The 27,918-nt window shown below is 35.6% G+C and overlaps 1 protein-coding gene across 2 annotated transcripts; it reads right to left on the bottom strand.

Annotated features, from left to right (window-relative positions):
- Positions 1–14,420: 14,420 nt before the first annotated feature.
- Positions 14,421–24,581, bottom strand: LOC120429576 (proteoglycan 4-like). Of its 2 annotated transcripts, none has more exons than XM_052707843.1 (5): positions 24,026–24,581; positions 15,794–16,122; positions 15,147–15,727; positions 14,952–15,086; positions 14,421–14,885 (listed from the first exon to the last, which is right to left on the bottom strand). In XM_052707843.1, exons 1-5 carry the CDS (start codon positions 24,044–24,046, stop codon positions 14,458–14,460), a joined length of 1,494 nt encoding a protein of 497 aa, XP_052563803.1. In that variant the 5' UTR covers positions 24,047–24,581; the 3' UTR covers positions 14,421–14,457. The 2 variants fall into 2 exon arrangements, with proteins under 2 accessions (XP_052563803.1, XP_052563802.1); XM_052707842.1 differs by having other exon boundaries at positions 14,421–14,888; positions 24,026–24,578.
- Between the last annotated feature and the right edge of the window lie 3,337 nt (positions 24,582–27,918).

The following is a 27,918-nucleotide window of genomic DNA, read 5'->3' as shown; positions in this document are numbered from 1 at the left end:
CGCCGTCCCACATCAAGCGCCGCGTACGACTGCACGAGCGCCGCGACGATCGGGGAAAGAACTGCGCGCTGACAGGTCGGACGTACGTCCGCTACAGGTTCGGCAAAGCTAGACCGTGAGTAGGGAAAATTAAAACAGAATTCGTACGTGAAACAAGGTGGTTGGTTTTTTGATAAGTTTATTAGGCTCGTAGATAGTTTAGACTGCTCTGAATTTATTGTTGAATTGTAAGTACGGCAACGCAAGGACAATATCCGTGAATATATCCAAAATGTATACTTACAGCAGGCGACGAAGTCCGCGGAAACATTGGCACTAGTTGCCGTCGATTTGGAGGTTATCTAACGTGAGTTAGTACATGCAAATTATTAAGAATACTAGCTAGTTAAAACTTAATACTAAATGAACATGCAAACTAAACTTAAAAACTATTATCACAGGCTTCGCGTGCTGGTACAGGTACAGGGTGTCGAATCAGTTGCAAACACTTGAGAAGCAGACCAATGTAAGATGAATTTGTTAAACATTGCGCATTTAATTAATAAAATTTTGCAGCTTTTAGCGTGCTATTACACCAACATCTCACCGGTGTCGTGCTCAAAAGAGCTGCACATTCTCTCGCAACAACTAGTGAGCAATTCCCAACGAAATTTCGACCATTTTTTTTTTGTATTTTGTTATTTGGCTCAAACTTTGTGGGGGCCTTTCCTATCACCAAAGGAGCCATTTTGTGTCATTGGTTCCCTGATACAAATCTCCTTACAATTTTGGCTGCTGTTCATAGAAATATTCGAAAATCTGTAACTTTTCAAGGAAATTGACGTCTTGGGCAAAGTTGTAGGGTACAGAAAAAATAGGTACACGGGATTTTTTTATGATTTTTAATTAACTTATTTTCACAAAAAATCACTTTTTCCAAAATCGTATTTTTTTATTTTTTATTTTTGCCTCAGGTGAAATAAGGCTATAATCCTGCTCGGAAAATGAACTTCTTTCAGAAACGTCGTAGACCCACCTTCATGTATACATATCGACTCAGAATCTAAAAATTGAGCAAATGTCTGTGTGTATGTGTGTGTATGTGTGTGTGTGTATGTGTGTGACCAAAATTCTTACTCAGTTTTCTCAGCACTGGATGAACCGATTTAGGTCGAACCGGTCGCATTAGACTCGGTTTAGGGTCCCATACGTCACTATTGAATTGTTTGATGTTTCGATAAGTAGTTCAAAAGTTATGTATAAAAATGTGTTTTCACAAATGTATGTAAACCATGTCCGGATCTATCAACCGAACCATCGTTGGTTAGGTTATTGAAAGACCTTTCCAACGAGTCCAAAAAATTGATGATGTGACAACCAGGGCTGCGGAGTCGGGTCATGTTTTAGACAACTCCGACTCCGACTCCGACTCCGGCTTTCTTAGTTAAGCCGACTCCGACTCCGGCTCCGGCTTTCAGCTTCATACGACTCCGACTCCGACTCCGGCCTGCCAACTCTAGCCGACTCCGACTCCGACTCCAACTCCAGTTTTAACAAATTGTTGACTCCGACTCCGACTCACTAACTCAGTACCGTCAGTGGGGGTGACTATGGGTCAAAAAACGATACACCTCTCGTATTTTCTGAATAACAAAAACAATTTAAAAAACATCGAAAATCTGTCAATGTAGATTTGTTCTCAGATAGTTTACTAACATTTTCCCAAAATATGGTGGATTTTGATGAACACTACCTTAAATGCCAATTGTTTGAAAATTGACCCAATCTCAACCCTTAGAGGGGGTGACATTAGGTCAAATGAAACTAAAATGATGCTCAAATACAACGATATGGTAAAAACAAGTCATCCAACAGTGTTTCTTGTTCGAGGGAATCGTATTGACACGCTACAATGTTTGAAGTAGAGATTTTCAAACATTTGGATAGTTTTCGAGCAATTCTAACAAAAATATTAGAAAAATGATTTTAAGAGAGGTCATTTTTGGCCAAAAACGTACCCAAACTTTAGACAGCTGCCAAAATGACAGGATTTGTTCTAGGAACGAAACAGAACCCTTTCAACAGAATTCATTTTCATTGAGAAGAACCTGAGAAATGGTACAATCCGTAAAAAATCACTTTGACCCAATGTCACCCCCACTGACGGTATTAAGAATATCTAAAAAAATGTTTAAATAAAATCTCCATTCCTCTAACTATCCCCCACCTATTAGATATTTTGAAGTTTATTTTGCAACCTTTCTTCAGTAGACATAGTCGATTCTTTAAGCACCTACAAACTCTGTTCACAACTTAGAATTCAAAGGTAGTCCACATCTCAGCTTAAAATAACTTCACACAAGTAATGCTTTAACAACGAAATAAATGAAATGAAATGAAAAGTATTAATAACATCACTCACATGTTCAGCTCACACATGCGCGTATACCTGTAAACCGGGGTGACATTGATGTTCGGGGTTACATTGATAAGCTGAAGTTTTGTTTTTTTGCAAAATAATATGTAATCACAAACAAAAACCACGATATTTAAAAAAGGACAAAATACAAAATGATTTTTCAAAATCAGAGTATTTCAAGAAGTAAAATTGGATTCTGTTTTTAAGAATAATTGTAATTTTTATTTAAATAACTCGAAATTTACATTAATTGTTCATCAAAAGTTGGTAAACAAGTGAAACAAGTATGTAATTATTATTTAAAAAAAAAATGGGAGACCTAGCCTTCATAATCGATTTGACACATAAAATCATTTTGCTTAAATACAATTAGGCTGTAATTTGTAAGACACAAAGTAACTATCAAAGTCACCCTGGTATTAAAATAGACAGTTTACTTAAGTATATTTCAAAGCTCTACTGAATTTATTTGAAAATACATACCGTCAGTGGGAGTGACATTGGGTCTGGGGGGTGAGATTGTGTCAAAGTGATTTTTTACGGATTTCACAATTTCTCAGATTCTTCTCAATTAAACTGAATTCTGTTAAAAGGGTTGTGTAGGGGACATCTTAAGATGACTTCGCTGAAAAAATCTCGTTCCTAGAGCAAATCCTGTAATTTTGACAGCTGTCTAAAATTGAGGTACGTTTTTGGCCAAAAATGACCTCTTGAAAAATCATTTTTCTAAAATTTTTGTTTGGATTGCTCAAAAACTACCCAAATGTTTGAAAATCTCCACTTCAAACATTGTAGCATGTCAATACGATTCCCTCGAACAAGAAACACTGTTGGATGACTTGTTTTTACCATATCGTTGTATTTGAGCATCATTTTAGTTTCATTTGACCCAATGTCACCCCCTCTAAGGGGTGAGATTGGGTCAATTTTCAAACTATTGGCATTTAAGTTAGTGTTCATCAAAATCCACCATATTTTGCGAAAATGTTAGTAAACTATCTAAGAACAAATCTACGTTGGAAGATTTTCGATGTTATTTAAATTGTTTTTGTTATTAAGTAATAACGAGAGGTGTATCGTTTTTTGACCCATAGTCACCCCCACTGACGGTTCATGGACATTTTGTAATCCAGCCCAGTAAATGTTTAAAACATATAAGTCATGATAAAAATCTTACCAGTTGAATAATATTTGAAAAAAATCAAGTTCTATCAATGTTACCCCGGTTTATAGCATTTAAAAAGAAATATTTTATGGCCGAAAACAGCCATATTTTTAAATTTATTCAACGATATTTGTAAGGATCCACACATAAAGATCCAAGTAATAGATTGAAATTCTCGTATGTTTGGCAGGGTAAGCACTCGCAACTAACTCCATCCAATTTGCTGATTTTCACTATCACTAATTTTGCAAAACTGTTGATAGAAACTTGTTTGCTCACATTCAATTGAGCTATTTATAACTCGATTTCAGTTGAAAACGCATTTATGAGCTGTAATTGAACATCAATGTGCTGATATGGCAACATTAGAGGAATTAGATGCTGTTCCCCTTATAGTTGATAATTTGATGGTCAATTTTACCAATGTTTTAAAAACGTTATCATTTTAGTTAAGTACTGATAGTGATCCTTTGTTTTTGTAAAATTTGGTGAAATTTGAATTGAAAGAATACATAATTCCTAGCAAAAGGAGGGAGTCAAGCATCAGCTGAATATTAAAAAAGGATAAGAGCACAAACAAAATTGTTTATAATTTTATGAGTTATCAAACTACAAATATGGGTAAAAGAGGGGACATTTATCATTTACTGATCATATTGAAATAACCCAATCAAATCAAATCCAATAAAATTGAAAATACTTAATAAAAATAATGGCACCTGATAAATCTCTTGAACCAACACATAAATTAACTAAAACTAAAATCACTACGCGATCTAAAAAAAAAATTGGGTACGTAAAAGTTTTGTAAATTGATTTGCATTATAAATAAAACTGAACAATAAAAAAGTTTCTAAATTATATTGAATTTAAGATAACTCCGACTCCGGGTTTATCAGAAATTTTCGACTCCGGCTCCGACTCCGACTCCAGCTCATAATATTTAGCCGACTCCGACTCCAGCTATTCGAGTTTTGACGACTCCGACTCCGACTCCGACTCCAGGTCCCCAAAAAGACCCGACTCCACCGACTCCGGCTCCGACTCCGACTCCAACTCCACAGCCCTGACATAATGGAAGTGTTACCATGGATCCCTATAGTTTGGAATACAAGCCTTATTTACAATCTTGAAATTTACCTTTTTTTCATAAAATATCACTTAACGGTCTCCAGTTCATAAATATCACCGCACAACCGCATAGAGATAATGACTTGCACGCGATTTTTCCCCTCTTCACCTCGACGTTTGAACTTTTGTTTACTCCACGGCAAACACATTCAACCTTGCCTGCATCCGCGGGGGTGGCGGTCTCTTAGACCAAAAAGCTTAGCCAGCGAAGAGCAGAGGTGCCAAGTCAATGTCAAGTTGCGTGTTGTTGGCGTTTACCTGGTTGGCGTTTGTTTGGGATGGGGTGTGTGTGTGTGTGTGTTTGGAGTAAACCGGAGCGTAACTAAATGGTGTTTATTGTCGCTTCGCGCATTGCACGAATTTCCCAAACAAGAAACAAGCAAAACATTGAGGAAAATTTATTTCAGAAGGTGGGGTCGGTGAGGTATTTTTTGTTATTGGCTGCAAGTTACAATTAGACCGTTTAGCTTCCGTTAATTAGTGACTAGGTGGTGCTGCAAGCTCTTTTGAAGTTTGTTTCTTTCAAACAAGATAAAACTCGGGTGACTCAGCAGAAGATCATCGTCTGTTGAGCTGTTGGTAGTGGCATATTTATGAGTCGCATTGTTCAGATAGTTTTGCATTTACCTTGATTGTTTCTAGGTTTCTGACAGGTCGTAAAGAGCCCTGGACTAGTGAAAAAGCACGAATCATCACTTTCAATTTTTGAATTGTTGTATGATAGCCAGTCGTTTTTCCAAATTCGTGGACAGGAGTTCTTTGTAATTTTCATAAAATAATTTGTAAAAACGTTAGTTTCAACAGAATCTTTCCCAGAGTCTGATGATAAATTACACAATTTCAAAAATCTGTTACAATTTTTTTTAATGTGTGATGAATTCGATGAGTTACGTATTTCTGGGTGTAATTTTAAATAGTTTTTATTAAGTTCGAATGTTTGGCAACCCTGTCTCAGGCTTTAATCACTTAAGTGGTATTTATTTACTTTTCCATGATGAAGTTTATGTTGAAGTTTATGGTTAAAATGATTTTAAAACCTTCCATCATTTTTTTTCGGAACATCCGATTTGTTGACCGAGATTGCTCCAGGCTCCTTCCGTCCAGTGATGTTGCTTCTGTCTCGTTGTACACAGAAAAAAATCATGGTAATCTTTTTTGTCAGAAAAAATGTTTAATTTTACCTCTGGAAATGTGTAATTTTACCACTTTTCTGTTGTAATGTCACTTTTTCAGTCTAAATTGACGTAAAATTACATTATAAAAGTGGTAATATTCAACCTTCCAAAATTTAAGCTTCAAAATTTACACATTTTTTTCTGTGTATTTGTAGCTGCTGCTTATATTGTTGTTGTTGTTATTGCTGCTACAGCCAACCCAGCCAGCACGTTAAATCTGTTGGTTCTGGGAAGCATTACGCGTTGACTCCATCCGGCCATGAGCCATCAAGCTCTGTCAACAGTACATCTTCTTGGGCTTGCTTACATAAGTCGTTTTCCTCCGTCGTTCTGCAAAGAGAGCACTTTAATGGAACGGTGTTGCCAGCGGAATTAAAAACTTGGGAGTTAGTCTTGGGTTTTTTTAAACGTCATATTCAGAAATATTTTGTTATTATTAGACAATTGTGAAAAAGTTTTTTGATAGAACTATGTCACTGGCAACACTGTCACTGGGTAGTTGGGTGGGGAAAAACGGCCAAGTGGCCAGTAGTCGGTGCTTTATTTTTTCTATCCGGCCAGCACAACCAATGTCACGGCCAAATGGGCGAATTATGATGCCAAGCTGCCGTACTTTGTTTGCTAAACTGGCGGTAGATGCAAAAAAAACGTTCGAGAGCAACAAGGGCGACGCCATCTGTACGAGAGGCTTTGTCTGAGCGGTGACAGCTGTCAATGTCATTTCGGCCAGATGGCAACCGTAATTGACTCCCAAGGTAAAGCACGTTGAATTTGATAAGGTTGGAAATAGTGAGATTTTTTTGGACTAACTTTATTCACTTTGAGTTGTTACAGGACCATTTTTTAACTTTAATTTTTCCAGCATTTTCATGTAGGTAGTAGTGTTTTATATTTTTCTCCCGAAAAAAGATTTCAATGGCAGATTCTATACAATTTGTGTAGACATGCTTTGTCATCATAAATTTCCCACGAGATCAAGTTAGCGTTTAACGGTGAAGGCGCACACGTGGAAGCATTACAACAATCAGCATCAATCAATTCAACCTGGTTCACTTGAAACCACTAGTCATGGACTCGTGGTATTTTTTTTTCAATTCTGCTCTTATTAAAAATAAAAAAATAAACTATCCCGAGCAGGTGGAGTTTTTAACGCTTTAATAACTGAAAATAACACGAGCAGATCAAAACCAGTTACACTAAGATCTTAACATGTTATTGAAATACCCAGATTAGCAATTATAATATTTCAGATAATAACAGAGAAATCGTACTGAAAATAACTGACATTGTTATTTTTTTTTTCTTGCAATTACAAACCAACGGGACGGGACAAGAAAATTTGATAACAAACTTTGTTATGATAACATAACTTGTAATCAAACTATTATGCATGGATCGATTCCATAAGAAAATTCAATAGCAGGATTAGGGATAATTGCGATTTGTTATTGAAGTGTTTTTCTCCCTGTTATTCCCACCTGCCCGGGGAGCATGAGTTTGATGAGAGCGCTTTCCTGTTCAAGTGTACTGTTAACGTAATTAAAATAATGGTTGACTAAATAACATTCAGATTTTTATCAATTAATTTACTTCTAATTGGATCTAAAAGTGTGTGTGCTTTTTTTAAAATAAAAAATTTAAAAATTTAAATAACAAGCCATAGTCTCAACATTTGAATGCAAAAAGTGTTTTAAAATGCTTTTTACACTAGTTCAGTTGTTTTGCAAGCATCAGTTTTCAAAAAAGTAAGGTTTGACGAAAACAAAAAAATTAGCGAAAAAAACTTTTTGCGATAAAGCAATTCCATGCCAAATAGGGAATCGGTTGTACCGGACCCTCTCCGATTTCAATGAAACTTTGTAGACATGTTACCTACGCTCATGTAAGCCATTTTTGTGTATATGGAGCCAGTTTCACTCGATAATGACATTTGAGAAGGGCGTAAATGTTTTAAATATTTTTGTAAATCGTAATTTAAATATTTCTATATCTCGAAGCCGTTGCATCGTATCAAAAAGTGGTCAAAGACAAACTTGTAGGAAATTTGACGGGCTTTGACTGAAAGAAAAAAACACACCACTTATATGAGATTTTTGGATTTTAAAGTTTAAAAGTCAAATTTGAAGGTGAGCCCACGATTTTTTTTTTCGTTCAAAATTTTTGAGAAAATAGCCTTAGATGTAGCAAAAAGACTCACGATCACGAAAAATGCAGGATGGAGCAACTCACCTAAAAAAATACAAAAATCATTTACTGAAACTGTTTTTTTAAGTGCTCAAAATATTCAAAAACCGAGTACGGGAATCGATTTTCCAGACAATTTTACAAAATATTGACTACTGTCCTAAGTTCAACCCTTGTGAAGTTACAGCGGTTTTAAAAATAAAAATGTTGAAAAAAATGTTTTTTTGATGGTTTTTGACAATTTTTATGTGACAGACATGATTTTTCAGTCTGGTAAATTTTTTTACCAGAAAGCTCGTCCAATTTTCCATAAGATTGTCTTTGACCACTTTTCAATTGGAAGTATGGGCTCGCAGATATAAGCTAATTGCATTACTCATAGCTGAAAACTGAATAGTTTTTTTCAGTGTAGTTTCGTGGATGGTAGGATAGTAAATTAGCTTAAATCATCAAAAAACGAGTTATTTCAAAAAGTGGTCAAAGACAATCTTATGGGAAATTGGACGAGCTTTCCGGTAAAAATATTTACGAGACTGAAAAATCATGTCAGTCACATAGGGTACGTTATCCATTAATGGACCCCTTTCCTATAGTGGACCCTCTGAAGGGTTTTTGATAAAATCACAATTTCAAGCGTGTTGTTGTCTACAAATCTTTTATTTGTCATGTTAAGCATCATTTAAAACAATGTTGACTGACATTGAATTGTCCTTTTTACCAAAATAAGTGTTTTGAGTTCGACATCTGAAATCAGCCATGGCCACTAGCATTTTCACAACAAAACTGCATTTATATTTTATGATTGAATTAACTATCCAATCATTTTTTGACGGATTATTTAACTTCAGCAAGTCGAAATAATGTAAGTTTAAGGAACTTTACTAAAATACATCGAAGAACTGCTCATTTTCGAGCAAAAATTAGGGGGGTCCAATATAGGACAACGAAAATCCAAACTTTTCCAAAAGTGGACCCCCCTTAATTTAACCTTCAAAAATAAGAAAACTTTGTTTTTAAGCAAAAGTTTCTCTTAAACATACAATAAATGCTTGTTGTTATCAACCTAAACGCATATTTTTATCAATAATGAGTATAAATATAGCTGTTTCCATGTTAAAAGTACCAAAAATGCTGAAGCCGTAAGAATTTATAATTAATCAAAACTATAGTTAATTGTACTTATCTGAAGCATCATAATTGCAGTTTGAAATGATATTTTATAATAATAAATCAATAACAAACATTTTTTTAAATAAACATGTGTGGTTTTATCAGCAACTGTAAACAAATCTATTGTTTAGTTTCAGTCAACCATTTATGTAATTAATATGGAAAAATTTGCATCCAAATTTCTTTTTTTAATTATTTTTGTGTTTGTAGTGGTTTTTGAAATGTTTTCTCTGATCTTTTTCGGAAATAAATGTATTTAAATGTCTGTTAGGTGTTGTTGTTGTTTAAAGCCAAATTTGTTAACATAAAATATTTGTTAATTATGAAAAGTGAGCAAAATCCATCTTTTATTCATTATATCTATCATTAGACCTACACCACGCATCAGATCATCAAATATCGGTTAAATTTGGTATAAAAATAACAGTTTGCCTATAGTGGGCCCGGGTCCACAATCGGATTATGGACCCGGGTCCACTATAAGAAAAAGGGGTTCATAACAGGCAAAAAAAAACCTTTTTTTTCAAATGGCAATTTTTCTGCTCGAAAACAAATAACTGATGAAACAAATAGTCAAAATTGTTCAAAAGACTTCAGATTTCATTGTTTTGTACAAAGGGTTATGAAAAAGTGCTAAAAATATTGAAAATTTGTGAAAAATGTGCTTCGGCTCTACTAGGGGGTCCACTAATGGTTAAAATACCCTAGAAATTGTCAAAAACCATCAAAAAACATTTTTTTTTCAACATTTTTATTTTTAAAATCGCTTTAACTTCACAAGGGATGGACTAAAGACAGTGGTCAATATTGAAATCTTATGTAAAATTGTCTGGAAAATCGATTCCCGTACTTGGTTTTTGAACATTTTGACGTTTAGAGCACTTTTCAAAAAAACAGATTCAGTAAATGATTTTTTGTATTTTTTTTTAGGTGAGTTACTCCATCCTGCATTTTTCGTGAGTCTTTTTGCTACATCTAAGGCTATTTTCTCAAAAATTTTGAACGAAAAAAAATCGTGGGCTCACCTTCAAATTTGACTTTTAAACTTCAAAATCCAAAAATCTCTTAAAGTGGCGTGTATTTTTCACGTAAAATTTCCAACAAGTTTGTCTTTGACCACTTTTTGATACGATGCAACGGCTTCGAGATATAGAAATATTTAAATTACGATTTACAAAAAATATTTAAAACACTTACGCCCTTCTCAAATGTCATTATCGAGTGAAACTGGCTCCATATACAAAAAAAGGCTTACATAAGCGTAAGATAACATGTCTACAAAGTATCATTGAAGTCGGAAAGGGTCAGGTACAACCGATTCCCTATTTGACATGGAATTGCTCTATGACCTTTAAAAAAAAGTTGTTCATTAAAAGCTGTGTGCCTTAGAGATATACCCTAATTCATCAAGAAAAGGCAGAAGAAAAATATATTTCAAAAGAAGAAAGGAACCTTATTTTTCCTTGAAGGTACAGTGTTTTACACTGTGTTTTTACAGCGAAGGAAATTTAAAAAAAGGAAAATAAAAGCAATCTTTTTCCGAGAAGGACGAGTTCAGAAAACTGCAATTAAAAAGTGGCACAAAATTGTCCACTTGTGTTTCAACATTTTCTTTTATCGTTGACAGATCTGCTGTTGAATAAAGTCCAATGTTTTTATGTCCTGTTATTTGTATCATGTATTAATGCTTCGAAAAAAAGAATTCGATTTGCGATGCCTTTCCGTCAGGGCGCAGGATTTTTCGCGTTCGTCGTCGGTGTGTTTTTTTGTTTTTTTTTTTTCGCGGGTCGCAAGATTTTTCGCGTTCGTCGTCGGTGTGCAACAACAACAAAACCTTAGGATACCATTTCAGCTCGATAAACATTGTAACTCATCGTTTGCTTTGTTGATCAGTACCTCACTAAACATCAATCATTTAAAACTCGTAAAAACATCTCAATTTAAAAGTTAGACTGCTTAATTCTCCATTCTTTTATTACAAATGATCTTGGTTCTATCTTTCCACAGCCAGCTGTCTAAGATTAAACCATTTCATTTAAAATTTTACAACCGATAATCGGGAAATGTCTCATCCGCAGCATCCGATTGCTTGCCTTGAGAGTAATATATAATACCGTTCAACAAACACTATGATTTTGGGTCGCATCATCATCTTCTATGATGAATCCTGACCAAACACCCTATCCTACTAACAAATTTTCAGGTTCCTGGCGCTTGTGGGGTGTAAGCACAGGGCAAACCAGCTGCCCTAGCAGCAACCTGCGCTAACTAACATTCCCGTCCCTTAATATTGAGATCTACAAACTGACATGGCGGGCGCCGTTGGTGGCCAATGACTGTTACCTGTTACTGATCTTGTTTTAGCAATCATGGTGTTTAATCTTTTCGGCGCATTCATACATGCTGTTGATAAGGGAAACACCACTTGATAGTCGAAGCCTATGCTCATGCTCATGTATTAATGCTACGAAAATAAAGTTTTCGTAAACTTCTTCTGAAATAATGTCAAACATTTATTCATTCGAAAATTGAGCCTCCAGAGCATTCTGTTGCTGAAAAGCTGGTATAATCCCTGTGCTTATCGAAAACATTCTGCTACTTTATGAATGGAGAAACATAAATCTGGCTATCTGGTCATCACAGAAAAAAATCAAGAGTAACGAATGTAAATTTGACTAATTTATCTGAGTCTATGTTTTATCTCAACATTTAATCTGACATAACTGTATCAAATATCGAATCCTCAAAACGTAACCGTTTACTCTACTTCTGTGCAAGCATCTTTTCACGATTCGACGGATGTCGCGGGACATGCCAATACCGCCAGATTCAGCAGACTGGAACCATTCTAGCAGCTTTATATTTGAAACACAATTCTTGCTTAAATTGCTCGAAGCAACAAATTCCGCGAAGCTTCGTGCTGAGAAATTCTCTTTTAAATTATGTTGCAAACTTGTTTTTAATCCAGGTTGAAATATTGTGTGACTGAAATGATGTTGTTTTCTGTAAAACAACTCATCTATTGTATGTCAGTTCATCATAATTCAATTCGAGATACTCTACTACATCAATGCCATAATATTCTCGGAAACAACAGCTTACTCATCCTAGTTCTCACCTCATTAGCCTATTGAAAGCAAGATCAAAGATAGTTGGACATCTTATCACCTACACACACCCCTTATATTGCAGTCAAGGTTTGCTCGTCATGAGTCACAAAAACGAATCGGCACCCACACCACACCCACCCAACTCTCCACCAACAAGGGCATCATTAAATTTGAAGAAGATAGCATTTATAGGTTCCGACCGAGCTGCGCGGCTGGCTCGCCGCAATGACCGGAAAGGGCTTGGGAAAAGCCCGCTAAGGCAAAGTGTGATAATGAAACTTTGTTTGCCAAAGCCCGTGTTTCGCGGGTTTAGGCTGGCGGTTTTTTGACGGCTTCACGTGACCACAAAGGTAGAACGACGATGATGACATTGCACGGTGAGAAAATTGAAGACATTTGCAAGATTGAGAACGCATTTGAAATTCGAAATATAGAGATAATAGAGTTTTGTTTGTTGTTTGTTGTTTGTTGTTTGTTGTTTGTTGTTTGTTGTTTGTTGTTTGTTGTTTGTTGTTTTTTGTTTGTTGTTTGTTGTTTGTTGTTTGTTGTTTGTTGTTTGTTGTTTGTTGTTTGTTGTTTGTTGTTTGTTGTTTGTTGTTTGTTGTTTGTTGTTTGTTGTTTGTTGTTTGTTGTTTGTTGTTTGTTGTTTGTTGTTTGTTGTTTGTTGTTTGTTGTTTGTTGTTTGTTGTTTGTTGTTTGTTGTTTGTTGTTTGTTGTTTGTTGTTTGTTGTTTGTTGTTTGTTGTTTGTTGTTTGTTGTTTGTTGTTTGTTGTTTGTTGTTTGTTGTTTGTTGTTTGTTGTTTGTTGTTTGTTGTTTGTTGTTTGTTGTTTGTTGTTTGTTGTTTGTTGTTTGTTGTTTGTTGTTTGTTGTTTGTTGTTTGTTGTTTGTTGTTTGTTGTTTGTTGTTTGTTGTTTGTTGTTTGTTGTTTGTTGTTTGTTGTTTGTTGTTTGTTGTTTGTTGTTTGTTGTTTGTTGTTTGTTGTTTGTTGTTTGTTGTTTGTTGTTTGTTGTTTGTTGTTTGTTGTTTGTTGTTTGTTGTTTGTTGTTTGTTGTTTGTTGTTTGTTGTTTGTTGTTTGTTGTTTGTTGTTTGTTGTTTGTTGTTTGTTGTTTGTTGTTTGTTGTTTGTTGTTTGTTGTTTGTTGTTTGTTGTTTGTTGTTTGTTGTTTGTTGTTTGTTGTTTGTTGTTTGTTGTTTGTTGTTTGTTGTTTGTTGTTTGTTGTTTGTTGTTTGTTGTTTGTTGTTTGTTGTTTGTTGTTTGTTGTTTGTTGTTTGTTGTTTGTTGTTTGTTGTTTGTTGTTTGTTGTTTGTTGTTTGTTGTTTGTTGTTTGTTGTTTGTTGTTTGTTGTTTGTTGTTTGTTGTTTGTTGTTTGTTGTTTGTTGTTTGTTGTTTGTTGTTTGTTGTTTGTTGTTTGTTGTTTGTTGTTTTATGTTTGTTGTTTGTTGTTTGTTGTTTGTTGTTTGTTGTTTGTTGTTTGTTGTTTGTTGTTTGTTGTTTGTTGTTTGTTGTTTGTTGTTTGTTGTTTGTTGTTTGTTGTTTGTTGTTTGTTGTTTGTTGTTTGTTGTTTGTTGTTTGTTGTTTGTTGTTTGTTGTTTGTTGTTTGTTGTTTGTTGTTTGTTGTTTGTTGTTTGTTGTTTGTTGTTTGTTGTTTGTTGTTTGTTGTTTGTTGTTTGTTGTTTGTTGTTTGTTGTTTGTTGTTTGTTGTTTGTTGTTTGTTGTTTGTTGTTTGTTGTTTGTTGTTTGTTGTTTGTTGTTTGTTGTTTGTTGTTTGTTGTTTGGCTTTTTTTTTTGTAAATGCCCATTCTCAGAGTGTGAAACCTTTGTTAGTTCAAATCACTGCCAACGTTAGACAAACATTGCCCCGCTAATTACGTCCACGTTTAGCGCGTGTAAACAATGAAGACCTCAGTTAAACCTCCACCTCTCTTAACGGTCACTGATTTCGATTCCGCGTCTAACGCGCCCAAAACAATACCCTCATGAGTCATTACACTGGGAAATAAAAGAAGGAAGAGCTATTTCGCTGATGCATCATCATTTTCGAAGGAGATTAAGCTCAAACGACTTTTACACGCTAAAAAAATAACATACATTTAATAATAATTTATTTCACATTTTTTTTCCTTCACTTTTTGCCACTATCACTTCGACACACGGGACACTGCGGCGGTGCATGGTACGCGGACGCCGGGTAAGCGGGAAGGGCCAGCTTCAACGCTCCCAGCGGATGACCCGCAGCCGGAACGGCTGGAGAACTAGGGACTCCACCTACCCGCAGGTCAAGAGGTGCTCCGGCGGACGATGGCGAGCCCGCTCCGGGATAGAAATCTGTCACGATGAGTGGTAGAAAGGCCGTCACCTGGGAACCACCGGTGGCCGGACCTGCCCCAGGAACCACTCGCTGGTCGTAGGATGGAGTTGGGGGAGCTGCGGCAGCCGGGACGTTGCAATCGGCGTTTCGGGACAGGATGTGCTGGAAGAGCTTCTTCAGGGTGGCCTTGACCTCCTGGATGTCCTGACCGATCGCGACCAGATCAACCTGGTTGTCAAGGTCTTCTGTGGAAAGTTTTGAAGGTTATTTAAAAAGAAGTCAATGTACATCGCAAAAGTTGAACTCACTGGGAATCAACACGGTTTCCGACTGCGTCGTAGCCAGGTTCAGAATGTTGTTGTCCTGAGGCCTTCGGGACACAACACCGGGTTTCAGATTTGGAACGATTTCGATCGGTTTCTGAACAATTTTCGACGGGTAGTCTGCGCAAAAGAAGACATAATGTCAGCATTTTATCTCTTTGTTTCAAGGTTAGAACTCACCATTGACCGGGAATCTAGGCGCAGGTGTTCCCAGCGGTACTCGAGTGCTTCTGGGAGTCGTCGCTTGAGAAACTGGAGATGGCGAACCGAACGGAGCGGATGGAGCAATCTGGACGAACGACGGACTCTGCGCGGCTGGCGACACCGGCGACAGTTGAGTCGGTCTGGGGGTCGTCGGAGATACCCTGAGAGGAGTTGATCCTTGGAAGATCGTCACCGACCCGGATGGCACGTTGAAGTTGTTGTTGTTGTTATTTCTCGGAGGTGCCGGAGTTTGTGGAGCGGCCGTCCGACGTGCCGTTGGTCTGCTGGTGGCTAGCGGCGGAGGAGTGAGTCGGGCTGGAGCCTTGACCGTAACTGGAACCACTCGCGGAATGGTAACCGATGCCGGTGGAGCCGGGGTTACCAATTTGGGTTTCGGCGTCGAAGCCACCAACGAACCGTAATCATCTACGTCGTACCCTTCCGGGATGGAGAACTGGTTAGACTCCTTCTGACTGATGTACAGATGGCGGCAAACTTCCGGGAAGTACAGTCGCTCCCAGGGAATGCTCTCTTCGACGGCGTTGAGCAGTTGCTTTCTGTAAAAAAAGTAATCCTTTCATCAACTCAACAGTTCTTCACCTCCCCAACCCCCAAATACCTACACACTATCGGTAACCCGCTGGCGGTAGATCTTGGTCGTCTTGTTCGGTGCCACCACCCGGTAGCCCTTCAAGTCCGACACGTAGTGGTACAAATGGGTGCCGTTCTCCGGATCCACGAACCCGTAACAGCCGTACGTGACGTCGTCCGGGCCGCGAACCTTGTGCTGGAACTGGTTGAACATCTTCTTGGCCACGTTGTAGCCATAGTTGAACGAACCCTCGCGCGTCTTGAACTGGTGGTAGGCCTTCGAGTCGGGATCGACGTTCACGTGGATGTCGATGTTGTCGTTGTTGAGGGCGCACACGATTGAGAAAAGCGCCACCAGGACCTGTGAGGATAAAAATTACAAATTGATTGCATTTCCAATGAAATTCGGAACCACCTCCAGGCTTCCACCGAAATTACTACCCTATTATATAAATCCACCCATTAGCGCAAATCCCAGCACCCAAAATCACCCCCCAAAGTGCACGTGCAGTGCCGATTTATCTGAGCAAACTTCCAGAAAGTGCTGCTTACACAAACGGATCTTCCCACCGCCTGCCTGTCATCGGCAGCAGTTCACTGCTGAAAAGGCAGGTGCTAATCGAATTTTCCACTTCACGCAAGTGCTGAAATTTCCGATTTATGTGAATGGTTGCCATTTTCACCAAAAAAGGGGAGCGCCATTTGGAGTTTGTTTGCCACTTTTTGGGCTGCCTCTTGACTTAGAAATGTGAAGGTGAGCAACTGATTAGTGCTGCACGGATGTAGAGATTTTAGCGTAACGGAGCGCGGGAATTTCATACCCGGATTGAGTCCTAAATAATTTACAGAAATGACCTCAATTGAAGAGATGTCATAATCTTCAGCATAGGGGAAACCAACAAGTAGAGCAACTTTTTGTGAACATTTCTGTTTATTTTCACTTTTACTAAAAGTTATTCTGTTCCTTTCAGAAGCATTAAAAAAAAAATTCCCAAATGTATTCTAATCAGACGAGAATGCATTGGGCCACGCCCATTTTTCAAATTTCAGCTTAATTTTTTTTCTTGCAGCACTCTTTTGTGTCTGCTTAGTGCTGCCAAAATTGATGCAATTTTAAGCGAACACTCACGAAAAGTAGCATTTATAGCGAAAGTTTCCTGGCAGCACTTGCTCACTCCAACAGGCGCTGCACCAGCATGTTGGTGGTGTTGGTGGCCACCCTTTGTTCTTTATTTGCCTTCGCTCCTCGCTCGGTTTTCTTCAGCCTTCGATTGGAATTGGTCGTCAAAATTCAAACGTCAAAAGACTTGGCACGTTTGTTTTTTTGATGGCGCTTGCTTATTATCTACATGTTTCGGGATTATTTTTCAAGTGAGTGGCCAACTAATGTGCAAAAGAACATGTTGCCGGTAGTTGGAAGCAATTTCATATCATAAGCGCTTTGAAATCGTTAGCGCAAGTGAAAAGATATTGATGGCGACTTTCGTTAAGCAGTTAAGCTCTCATCTTGCGTGTGGATGTGTGTGCCACCAAAATGATGAGAAACGGTCTCGAAAAATAGAGATTATGATCAAAAGTGCATTAAATTTGATCTTTTTGGCCAATAAATGGCATAAATTTGCGTGCTTACTTGAGGCGGTGCTGTTGCTGGTAAGTTTATAGCCTAAATAGTATTTTTAGAGCTTTAATCGAGCATCAAACTCTTCATATGACGAAGATAGGTGTTTGATTAGAAAGAGTATATTTTCCCTAGCAGTGGTTTGCAGGATGATGTATCCCAAGATTGGGGAAAAGTTTATGTCCCTTTTTAAAATAGGAAGAGAAAAACATGTACAAAAACCTTAAGCAAGAAAAATTTGAAAAAAAAATACAAAAATCAAATAGTAAACTATTAAGAACACACTGGCAATTTTTTTTTTTTATTTCTAATAAAATGTTGTGTACCATTGAAAACTCATATTTTTTAAGAAACTATTCAAGTTATTGACAAACTTAATTCTTAACAAGCTAAAAAAAAAGGTTTCCGCATATTTTATAAAAAAAAAATTCGAATTTTCGTCCGCCCCTTTCTCAAAACAAATTAACTTTTAGTGATGACGGATTCTCTGTAATTTCTGTTATGCAATTTGTTGTCATTTTTTAATTTGTCTGAAACTTTTTGGGTACCTTACGTATGCTCAAAGCAGTCCTTTTGCATTTTAAGTTTGTTCATATCATTTTGCTTACAAATTTCGCAGCAGTTTGTATCTTTCGAAGGAATTTTTTGTTCGATTTGGTGTCTTCGATTTGGTTTCTTGGGCGAGGATCACACCGAAAAAAATAGAAACACGGTAAAAATTGCTGATTTTTTTAATCTTTATTTGTCTATGAAAAATAATTTCTTTAAAAAAACAGTGCTTTTATGATTTTTTATATGTTATGGAGGACATAAAATGCCATCATTTAAACAAATTCCAGAAAGGGCAAAAAAATATTTAGTTACAATAAGTCGCAAGATTTTTTTTCGAAGAGCTCTTCAAATATAAAAAAAGTCTTTTATAGAAATCGATTTTTAGTGACAAACAGTGATTTCAAAAATCAGCAAAAAATCTGTGCATTATTTTTTACGGTGGAGTCTTCATCCATATTTGAAACACTACCAAAGATATCAAATCGTTAAAAAAATCTTTTGAAAGCAGATTTTTTTTGAATTTTCACATAACTATTTTATTTTAACAGTAGGATGACAATAAAAAAATCGATTCCTCAGGCAACAATAAGCAACTGTGAAAATTTTGAGCGAAATCGGTTAAGGTTTAAGGGTTGCTATAGATCGCTAAAGTTGGTGAATAAAAAATCTTTTCACTCCAAAACGTCTTCTTTCAATCGCTAATAACTTGTCAGGGTTAACTCGGATCGTTTTGCGGTCTTGGACAAAGTTGTATGTCATAAAATTTTACTCAAGAATCTAACACTTGGCAATGCTCCGACACAATTAACGCCACCTTTTGGTGGAATTTTGATTATTTTTGCTTTTCCTCATACATTTTTCAACGATACTGCAAACAACAACGATACTGCACAGCTGCTTATTTTTACCTAAAGAATCAAACCTGGGAGATTCTTTATGATTTTTCAAAATTATATTTTTTTCTTGTCACTGGGGTTTATTATATTTATTTATTAATTTATTAAATAGTATGGACATTTATTTGGACAAACTAATGATGCAAAAGGACTTGTTTGCGCAAACGAAAGGCATCCAAAAATCAAGATATAAAAATTTTCAATGAACTAATTTCATAGAGAAAAAAATATTCTGATAAAAATTCATATCAAAAGTTGTATTTTTTGTGGGATTTTTTATTTTGAAAAGTCTTTATCGTAAGAGCAGTTCTCTACGGAATCGGTATTTTTTCTTTAATTTTAATTTTTGTATTTTTTAATCCGGCTGAAACTTTTTGGTGCCTTCGGTATGCCCAAAGAAGCCATTTGGCATCATTAGTTCGTTCATATAATTTTCATACAAATTTGGCAGCTGTCCATACAAAAATAATATGTGAAATTTCAAAAATCTGTATCTTTTGAATAAATTTTTTGATCAATTTGGTGTCTTCGTCAAAGTTGTAGGTATGGTTATGGACTACACTGAAAAAAAAATGATTCACGGTAAAACAAAATTTGGCGATTTTTAATTTAACTGTTTTGTCACTAAAACTTGATTTGCAAAAAAAACACTATTTTTATTTTTTTTTTATTTTCTGATATGTTTTAGAGGACATCAAATGCCAACTTTTCAGAAATTTCCAGAATGGGCAAAAAATCTTTGACCGAGTTATGGTTTTTTTGAATCAATACAGATTTTTTCAAAAAGTCGAAAAATTGGTCGCCAAAAAATTTCAACTTCATTTTTCGAAGTACCTTAGTGAAATTTTGGTAAAGTGCACCGTTTTCAAGTTTTAGTCACTTTTAGGTAACTTTTTTTGAAAATAGTAGCAGTTATTTATTTTTTATAATTAGTGCCCATCAGTATTGCAAATGAGTTATAAAAAAAATATCAATAGATTATCTCTGCACCAAAAATATCCGAGAGTATAGCAGCCCTCACTATAGCTTGTGAGATCTCTTCTTGTGTCTCGTGATTCCCAACGATGTCATTCTCTCTCTATCACTCCTCCCCTTTTCCTCGACTATGCGTTCTCACCGCTGAGTCTCTCAATATCTCCGAAAACTGCAATGAGAGAACGCGAGATGGCGATTAGGAGTCGACCACGCATGACGTCCCGTTAAACTGCGTTTGCGAAATTGGTTTTGTGGCGGCTTTTGTGGTTAAACGCTATTGCGGTAGGATGATCGTGGAAGCGGGAATGAGAGAGAAAAGGAAAATGTCAATCGCGAGTGGGTAAACACGAAAACGTGTTCGGCTATGTTCGGCGCTGAGAGTTTCAATGAAGAGAGAAGAGCAGTTGTATTTGAGGCATGAATATTCAGGCGGGATAATTGTAGTTGCTGAGAGCTGATATTTTGATATTTTAACAACCCTGGTGCCCATGTTTGCCCACTTATGACAAAAATATTTTTGAATAGCCGAGAAAAATCTTTATATTTTGCTTTTTTTGAACTTTTAAAATTGGTGGAAAATTATATTAACGAACTAATGATACAAAATGGCTTCTTTGGACATTCCGAAGGCACCAAAAAAGTTTCAGCCAGATTAAAAAAAAACAAAAAAAAATCAAATGGCCGAAATCTCAGAGAATTGCTTATAACCTACAAATTTGCCCAAGACAAAATGCATACCATTTAGGTTTGAACGCAATGGTGCAAAATGGATCATTTTTAAACAAAGGAGCCTTCTGGAAAAATTAAGTCATATAATAAAATAATAATAATAAATAAATAAAACCATTCATTAATATAATATAATAAACCTTTTTTATTTTTTTTTATTTGAAAACCATCGTGTTCCCCGGACAATTTTACATAAGAATCAATGCATATCGTTAACTAAACCAAATCACTGCCGAGAAACAGCCCTTCATAAATAAAAACTCTGAATTTCAAAAAAAAAATGAACGTTCCCTCCAAGTTTGGTTCAAATCGGTGAAGGTCGAGTCCACAAGTTTACCCAGTTGACCTGGAATTACCCATATTTTAAAAGGTTTATAAAACTGAAACGTTTCCTTTAGCACATATACTGGAAAAAAAAATTAATCGAGAAATTACATGAAGGTGAGGCAAGGCGACCATATTGCTTTAGTGACCGTGTGGTATTGAACCACTTTCCCGTAGTAAGGTTAAATAGTTAGCTATTTCGCTTTTTTACTATTTACATTACAATACAAATCAACGGATAAATATTTGAAAAAATACGACGAATACAATCAATTGGATAAAGAAAAAAAATGTCATGCGGTTTTATAAATCATTAACCTAGAGCAAAAATAGATACAACTGCTAAATTATTACCAAAGTTTTTAAACGGAATGTTGGGCTAACTTCCATATAGAGCCGATAAACGAGTAGCATTTTTCTGTATAAGGAATATATAATAAAATTCAAAAAACTAAATACAAACCAAGGGCTGCTGTTCAAATCTACTCTACATGATTCTGATGATTAATTATGATATTTATCCATCTCTATTGTAGTCGTTGCTTCAGAAGTTACAATTGTAATAAGTCGACGCGTTGGTAAGACAGTAATGCTAACCTTAAGAAACTTATTGTAAAGGCTATAAAAAGCCTTGAGGATCAAGATCAGGTCTCTTTCCTCCACGATCCGGAATCGTGATACAGTCATGCCTCGGTTTTGCACGCCTCGGTTTTGCACTGCCCCGGTTTTGCACCGTTCAGCTGCCTCGGTTAAGCACGGCCCAGTGCTAAACTGAAGCACAGAGCTTATGGGATTTTGGCTATATGGGAGACATTGGCTATAATTCTATGAATAATCATGCAAACATAAAAAAATTATAGTGTTTTGGAATCGGGATGATGTCAGCTATCCATTAAAATTATTACTTCATGAAAATTTTCACAAAAATACGTATTTTTCCTGTATTTTGAAAATGCATATTTTTTTCTCTAAAGAAACCAAAAATATATTGTTATTGCAATATGGGTATCAAATGATCAGGTTTTTTCATACATTTTGGATGTAACAATAACATTTTTAGAAAATACTCAAAATTTTCACAAAACTACGTATTTTCGAAAAAAATACTCAAAATTTCAATTTTTACAATATGGGTATCAAACGATCGGGATTTTTTCATACATTTCGAATTTAATAACAACATTTCTAGAAAATACTCAAAATTTTCACAAAACTACGTATTTTCGAAAAAATACTCAAAATTTCCGTTTTTACAATGTGGGTATCAAACGATCGGGATTTTTTCATACATTTCGAATGTAATAACATAATTTTTTGAAAATACTCATAATTTTCACAAAACTACGTATTTTCGAAAAAAAAATACTCAAAATTTCCGTTTTTACAATGTGGGTATCAAACGATCAGGATTTTTTCATACATTTTGAATGTAATAACAACATTTTTAGAAAATACTCAAAATTTTCACATAACTACGTATTTTCGAAAAAATACTTAAAATTTCCGTTTTTACAATGTGGGTATCAAACGATCGGGATTTTTTCATACATTTTGAATGTAATAACAACATTTTTAGAAAATACTCAAAATTTTCACAAAACTACGTATTTTCGAAAAAATACTCAAAATTTCATTTTTTACAATATGGGTATCAAACGATCGGGATTTTTTCATACATTTCGAATGTAATAACAACATTTTTAGAAAATACTCAAAATTTTCACAAAACTACGTATTTTTGAAAAAAAATACTCAAAATTTCCGTTTTTACAATGTGGGTATCAAACGATCGGGATTTTTTCATGAGTATTTTTTTTTTCGAAAATACGTAGTTTTGTGAAATTTTGAGAATTTGCTCAAAATGTTGTTATTACATTCGAAATGTATGAAAAAATCCCGATCGTTTGATACCCATAGTGTAAAAATTTAAATTTTGAGTATTTTTTCAAAAATACGTAGTTTTGTGAAAATTTTGAGTATTTTCAAAAAAATATGTTATTACATTCGAAATGTATGAAAAAATCCCGATCGTTTAATTCTCATATTGTAAAAATTTAAATTTTGAGTATTTTTTCAAAAATACGTAGTTTTGTGAAAATTTTGAGTATTTTCTAAAAATGTTGTTATTACATTCGAAATGTATGAAAAAATGCCGATCGTTTGATACCCATATTGTAAAAATTGAAATTTTGAGTATTTTTTTCGAAAATACGTAGTTTTGTGAAATTTTGAGAATTTGCTAAAAATGTTGTTATTAAATTCGAAATGTATGAAAAAATCCCGATCGTTTGATACCCATATTGTAAAAATTGAAATTTTGAGTATTTTTTTTCGAAAATACGTAGTTTTGTTAAAATTTTGAGTATTTTCTAAAAATTTATATTGTTAAATCCAAAATGTATTAAAAAAACCTGATCATTTGATCATCATTGATCATTTGATCATCATCATTTGCAATAACAATATATTTTTGGTTTCTTTAGAGAAAAAAATATGCATTTTCGAAATACAGGAAAAATACGTATTTTTGTGAAAATTTTCATGAAATAATAATTTTAATGGATAGCTGACATCATCCCGATTCCAAAACACTATAATTTTTTGATGTTTGCATGATTTTTCGTACGATTAAAGCCAATGTCTCCCATATAGCCAAAATCCCATAAGCTCTGTGCCTCGGTTATGCACGCCTCGGTTTTGCATCCCCCATATGCGGTGCTAAACCGAGGCACGACTGTACGTCATCTCCAAATAAACAGTTGGTCAAGTTTACTAAAAGTGTGTTTGATTATCCGCCATGTCCCAACACTTCACATTACTTGAACAAATTCTAGCCTAATCTCACCTTCACGTCATCCGATTTCCAAACCCAATTTGCTTTAATTTCATTAAACCTCAATTACACCACCAACGCTCAAAGATCGTTCCTCCACCTCTCAAAATCCCTCAACTCATTTCAAATTATCGCGTAAAACCAGAATATCAGCATCATCCAAAATAAAATTACAAGCCAGTGCGCCCCCACCCTCACCACAAATTGGCAAAGTTTAGCTCGAGTCTGATTCAATCAGGATCCACTCTCCATCCCACCCCAGCTAACCCCCCTCAAAAGCTTTTCATCAGCTTTTCCACCATCACCCATGAAAGAAAACGCCCAACCAGACTCTTACCAACATGAATAATTTATCCATCGTTACTTTGTTGCTGCTTCTTCTCAGGCGACACGCTTATTTGAACAAAGTCAAGCTCGCTACAGCAAGACTTTCGATGCGTCGACGTGCTCCAAATTCGTCAATTGCTCACGAACTCCTCACTCGGCACTGAATTGTATTGTACTTTCTTTAAAAAAAAATCCCGGAAACGTCGTCACGTGCTGCGATAATTACTTTCCAACCACGTCTTTGTCGGATTTCCGTCGAGCATCACTAGTAGAACAACTCTCTTCTTCAAGGCTTCCTCGTTAGTACTTCATCCGAGACTTTTGCAGAAATCACTAATTCTTCGATTTCTTCGAAATCCAGCCACCTAAGACAAGCTGCTTTCTCCAACCCGGAAAGTTCCAAATGTATGGTAAAGACCTTCGAAGCGGATCTTCCTCGCACTAAACTCGTCCCGAGAGTCACTCTCAACCAAAAAATCTTCCAAAATTAAACCAAACGACCTCGAGGTATCGTCGTCCACTGCTCCGCCGACAGCCACCGACTAAACATTCTGCCCGGCGAAGATGTCATTTAAATACGGAAAAAACGATACTCTGCTTTTTAAACTTCGAAAAACCACTTTTCACCGCCGCACCCTGAGTTGAACTCAGGCGAGAGCAACATTCCGGCTTGGGGTTGAGATCGAGCGTGAAGAAAACGAGATCTACCTCGACTGTTTTTTTGGAGACGAGCGCGCGCGCGCGACATCAACAGCTGCGCTGCGCCAAAAAGGATCGTGAGGAGGTAGCAATCGAAGGGGGACAACTTCATAAGCATATCGCGCAGCTTTCGGCATGATCTGGACGATCGAAGACGACACTTTGCGGCAAGTTTTGCTACTGGTGGTGGACAGCGCAATATGACACTGAGTCGTGCTGAAATGCCTAAAAAATTAAATAAAAGTCCCAAGTCGGAGTTGACCAATTTTCAGTAGCTTTATATGAAAGTGCTAATTGGAATTGGAGTTTGCAAAGCCTGGATAGCTGGAGTCAGAGTTGGAATCTGAGATTGTTTTAAATAAAACTATGTCCACTGCGGGATTCACACAAAAAAAATTAAATAAATTTTCAAATGCAAAATCAAATTTGCATTAATTTTTTTATATTGTACATGGTTTTAAAGATAATTGCATTTTCAGAATGAAAATTTCGGACATTTTATAATTTATTTCAATTTTATGAAAAGTACTTAAGACGTATTTTGTTAGACAGTTTTTTACTACGATTTAATCTTCTAAAGCTTCAATTTTGTTAAACAACAGTTTTTCTCAGTACATTTTACAAACTACGATGTCTCGAAATCTATTGGTTCGATTTTCAATGTTAAACAAATTTTGTGATATGTTAAGCCTTCTTCAATAAAAAAAAATGAGTGAATATGGCGCTGGCTTCCTGTTTCACTTTAATAAATTTTCTTTAAATGTTTCATTTGAAAAAAATACAATTATATGTTGTTCAACTAAGTATATCAACTTTTTATACAATCTGTATAAATTTAAGGTAAACCTAACAAAATAATTCTATGTTTGATCAAAATTATTAATTTATAAAAAAACAATTTATGTACCCAATGAAATCCATTTTGCAATTTTGCAGTGTGATAAAAAGCAAAATCCAAATAAACTTATAAAATTGTTCATCTGAAAATGGTTATAAATTATAAGCTAAAATCAGTTTCCAGGTTACAATTTTTTTTTGTGGAAATGTTTTTGTTATATTGACCAAAAATTTACATAGGAGCAATTCTCTACGAAATCGGTATTTTTTTAGAATTTTCATTTTTGTATTTTTTAATCCGGCTGAAACCCTGAGAACCCAATTGACATCATTATTTTGTCCATGTAATTTTCCATACAAATTTGGCAGCTGTCCATTAGCCTGTCCCATTTTGAGGTCATGTCGAGGAATTTCAGGTGCTCACTTCTTAAATGATAGATTATGATGTTAGGAACAATGTTTTCTTAGACAAGAAAAAATAATAAAATACTTTCTCACACCCCCTAGTCAATTTACTAAAAAAAGTCACTTTTTTGAACAAATTTTCTAAAATCGCTTGGAATCAATACAAAAACTGCTTCGATCAGGTGTGTATTATCTTCAAACGATAGGTTTTTGTCCATAGATTAAGATGCACTATCAATATTGGACCAAAATTTAAGTTTTTGGACTCTCCCAGGCGGATTTGTGTCGAAAAAATCGCATTTTTTCGAAACTTTTTTCAGAAATAATCATTTAATTTAGGGTAGCCTATTTTTCCCAGTGAAACCAATGCATGCAGCTTGTAGGAAATTTCATGGCAAACATTTTTCCTTCTGAGAAAATCCAATTTCGACACTCCAGAGCCGAGATATTTGTGTTTTAGTGAGGAAAAAAGAGGCAATTTTCAAAATTTCTCAAAATTCAGAAGCAAGGCCTACTAATTACACGATGTAGCAAGCATATGTCTCAAAGGTCAGGGTATGCTTTTTTATAGTAATTTTGGCCGCTGAATCCGAATCTGAAATCAAATTTCGTGTAAACAGTGATGTTTTGGAGCTACACCCTTTCGGAATGTTATTTGCGTGTTTAAGAGGCAGTTTTTGTAAATATTGCTCGGTTTGTTCTAGAGGTCGTATCGTGGTGCTCCGATTTGGATGAAACTTTCAGCGTTTGTTTGTCTATACATGAGATGAACTCATGCCAAATATGAGCCTCTACGACAAAGGGAAGTGGGGTAAAAACGGGCATTGAAGTTTGAATTTTCCGAGGATTTCGAATATGACAAAAGTTAGACTAAAAACAGCCGCTATGGGACAATAACTAACGTTGTAAAATGTTTGTTCTAGAAAAATTGAAAAACTATGAGGAAAACTGCGATTGGCCAAAAAGTTATTACCGTAGGCTTATAGTCCATGAAATTCCCTAACTTTTGAACTTAAAGAGTATGGGTGTTGCTGACTGTTGCAAAAAGATATTGAGGTTTAAAAAAAAACATTTCTAACAGTAATTTGCAAAAGCTATGAGAAAATGTTAAACCAATCCTGGATGTCTATGGCTCATTCATTTTGAAGTGCTTCAAAAGACCTTTCGAATGCATCAAAGAGAGTTGGAATTGATGAAGTTTTACTAAAATGCGAGCAATTTTAAGATTTTTTATGTTTTTTGGACCTCGAACTTCAATGCCCGTTTTACCCCACTTCCCTTTGTCGTAGAGGCTCATATTTGGCATGAGTTCATCTCATGTATAGACAAACAAACGCTGAAAGTTTCATCCAAATCGGAGCACCTCGATACGACCTCTAGAACAAACCGAGCAATATTTACAAAAACTGCCTCTTAAACACGCAAATAACATTCCGAAAGGGTGTAGCTCCAAAACATCACTGTTTACACGAAATTTGATTTCAGATTCGGATTCAGCGGCCAAAATTACTATAAAAAAGCATACCCTGACCTTTGAGACATATGCTTGCTACATCGTGTAATTAGTAGGCCTTGCTTCTGAATTTTGAGAAATTTTGAAAATTGCCTCTTTTTTCCTCACTAAAACACAAATATCTCGGCTCTGGAGTGTCGAAATTGGATTTTCTCAGAAGGAAAAATGTTCGCCATGAAATTTCCTACAAGCTGCATGCATTGGTTTCACTGGGAAAAATAGGCTACCCTAAATTAAATGAACATTTCTGAAAAAAGTTTCGAAAAAATGCGATTTTTTCGACACAAATCCGCTTGGGAGAGTCCAAAAACTTAAATTTTGGTCCAATATTGATAGTGCATCTTAATCTATGAACAAAAACCTATCGTTTGAAGATAATACACACCTGATCGAAGCAGTTTTTGTATTGATTCCAAGCGATTTTAGAAAATTTGTTCAAAAAAGTTACT

The sequence above is a fragment of the Culex pipiens genome, chromosome 2 (assembly GCF_016801865.2).
Source record: "Culex pipiens pallens isolate TS chromosome 2, TS_CPP_V2, whole genome shotgun sequence".
NCBI classification, from domain to species: Eukaryota; Metazoa; Arthropoda; class Insecta; order Diptera; family Culicidae; genus Culex; species Culex pipiens.
The sequence above is the reverse complement of the archived record's forward strand: the minus strand, read 5'-3'. Positions and strand labels throughout refer to the sequence as shown.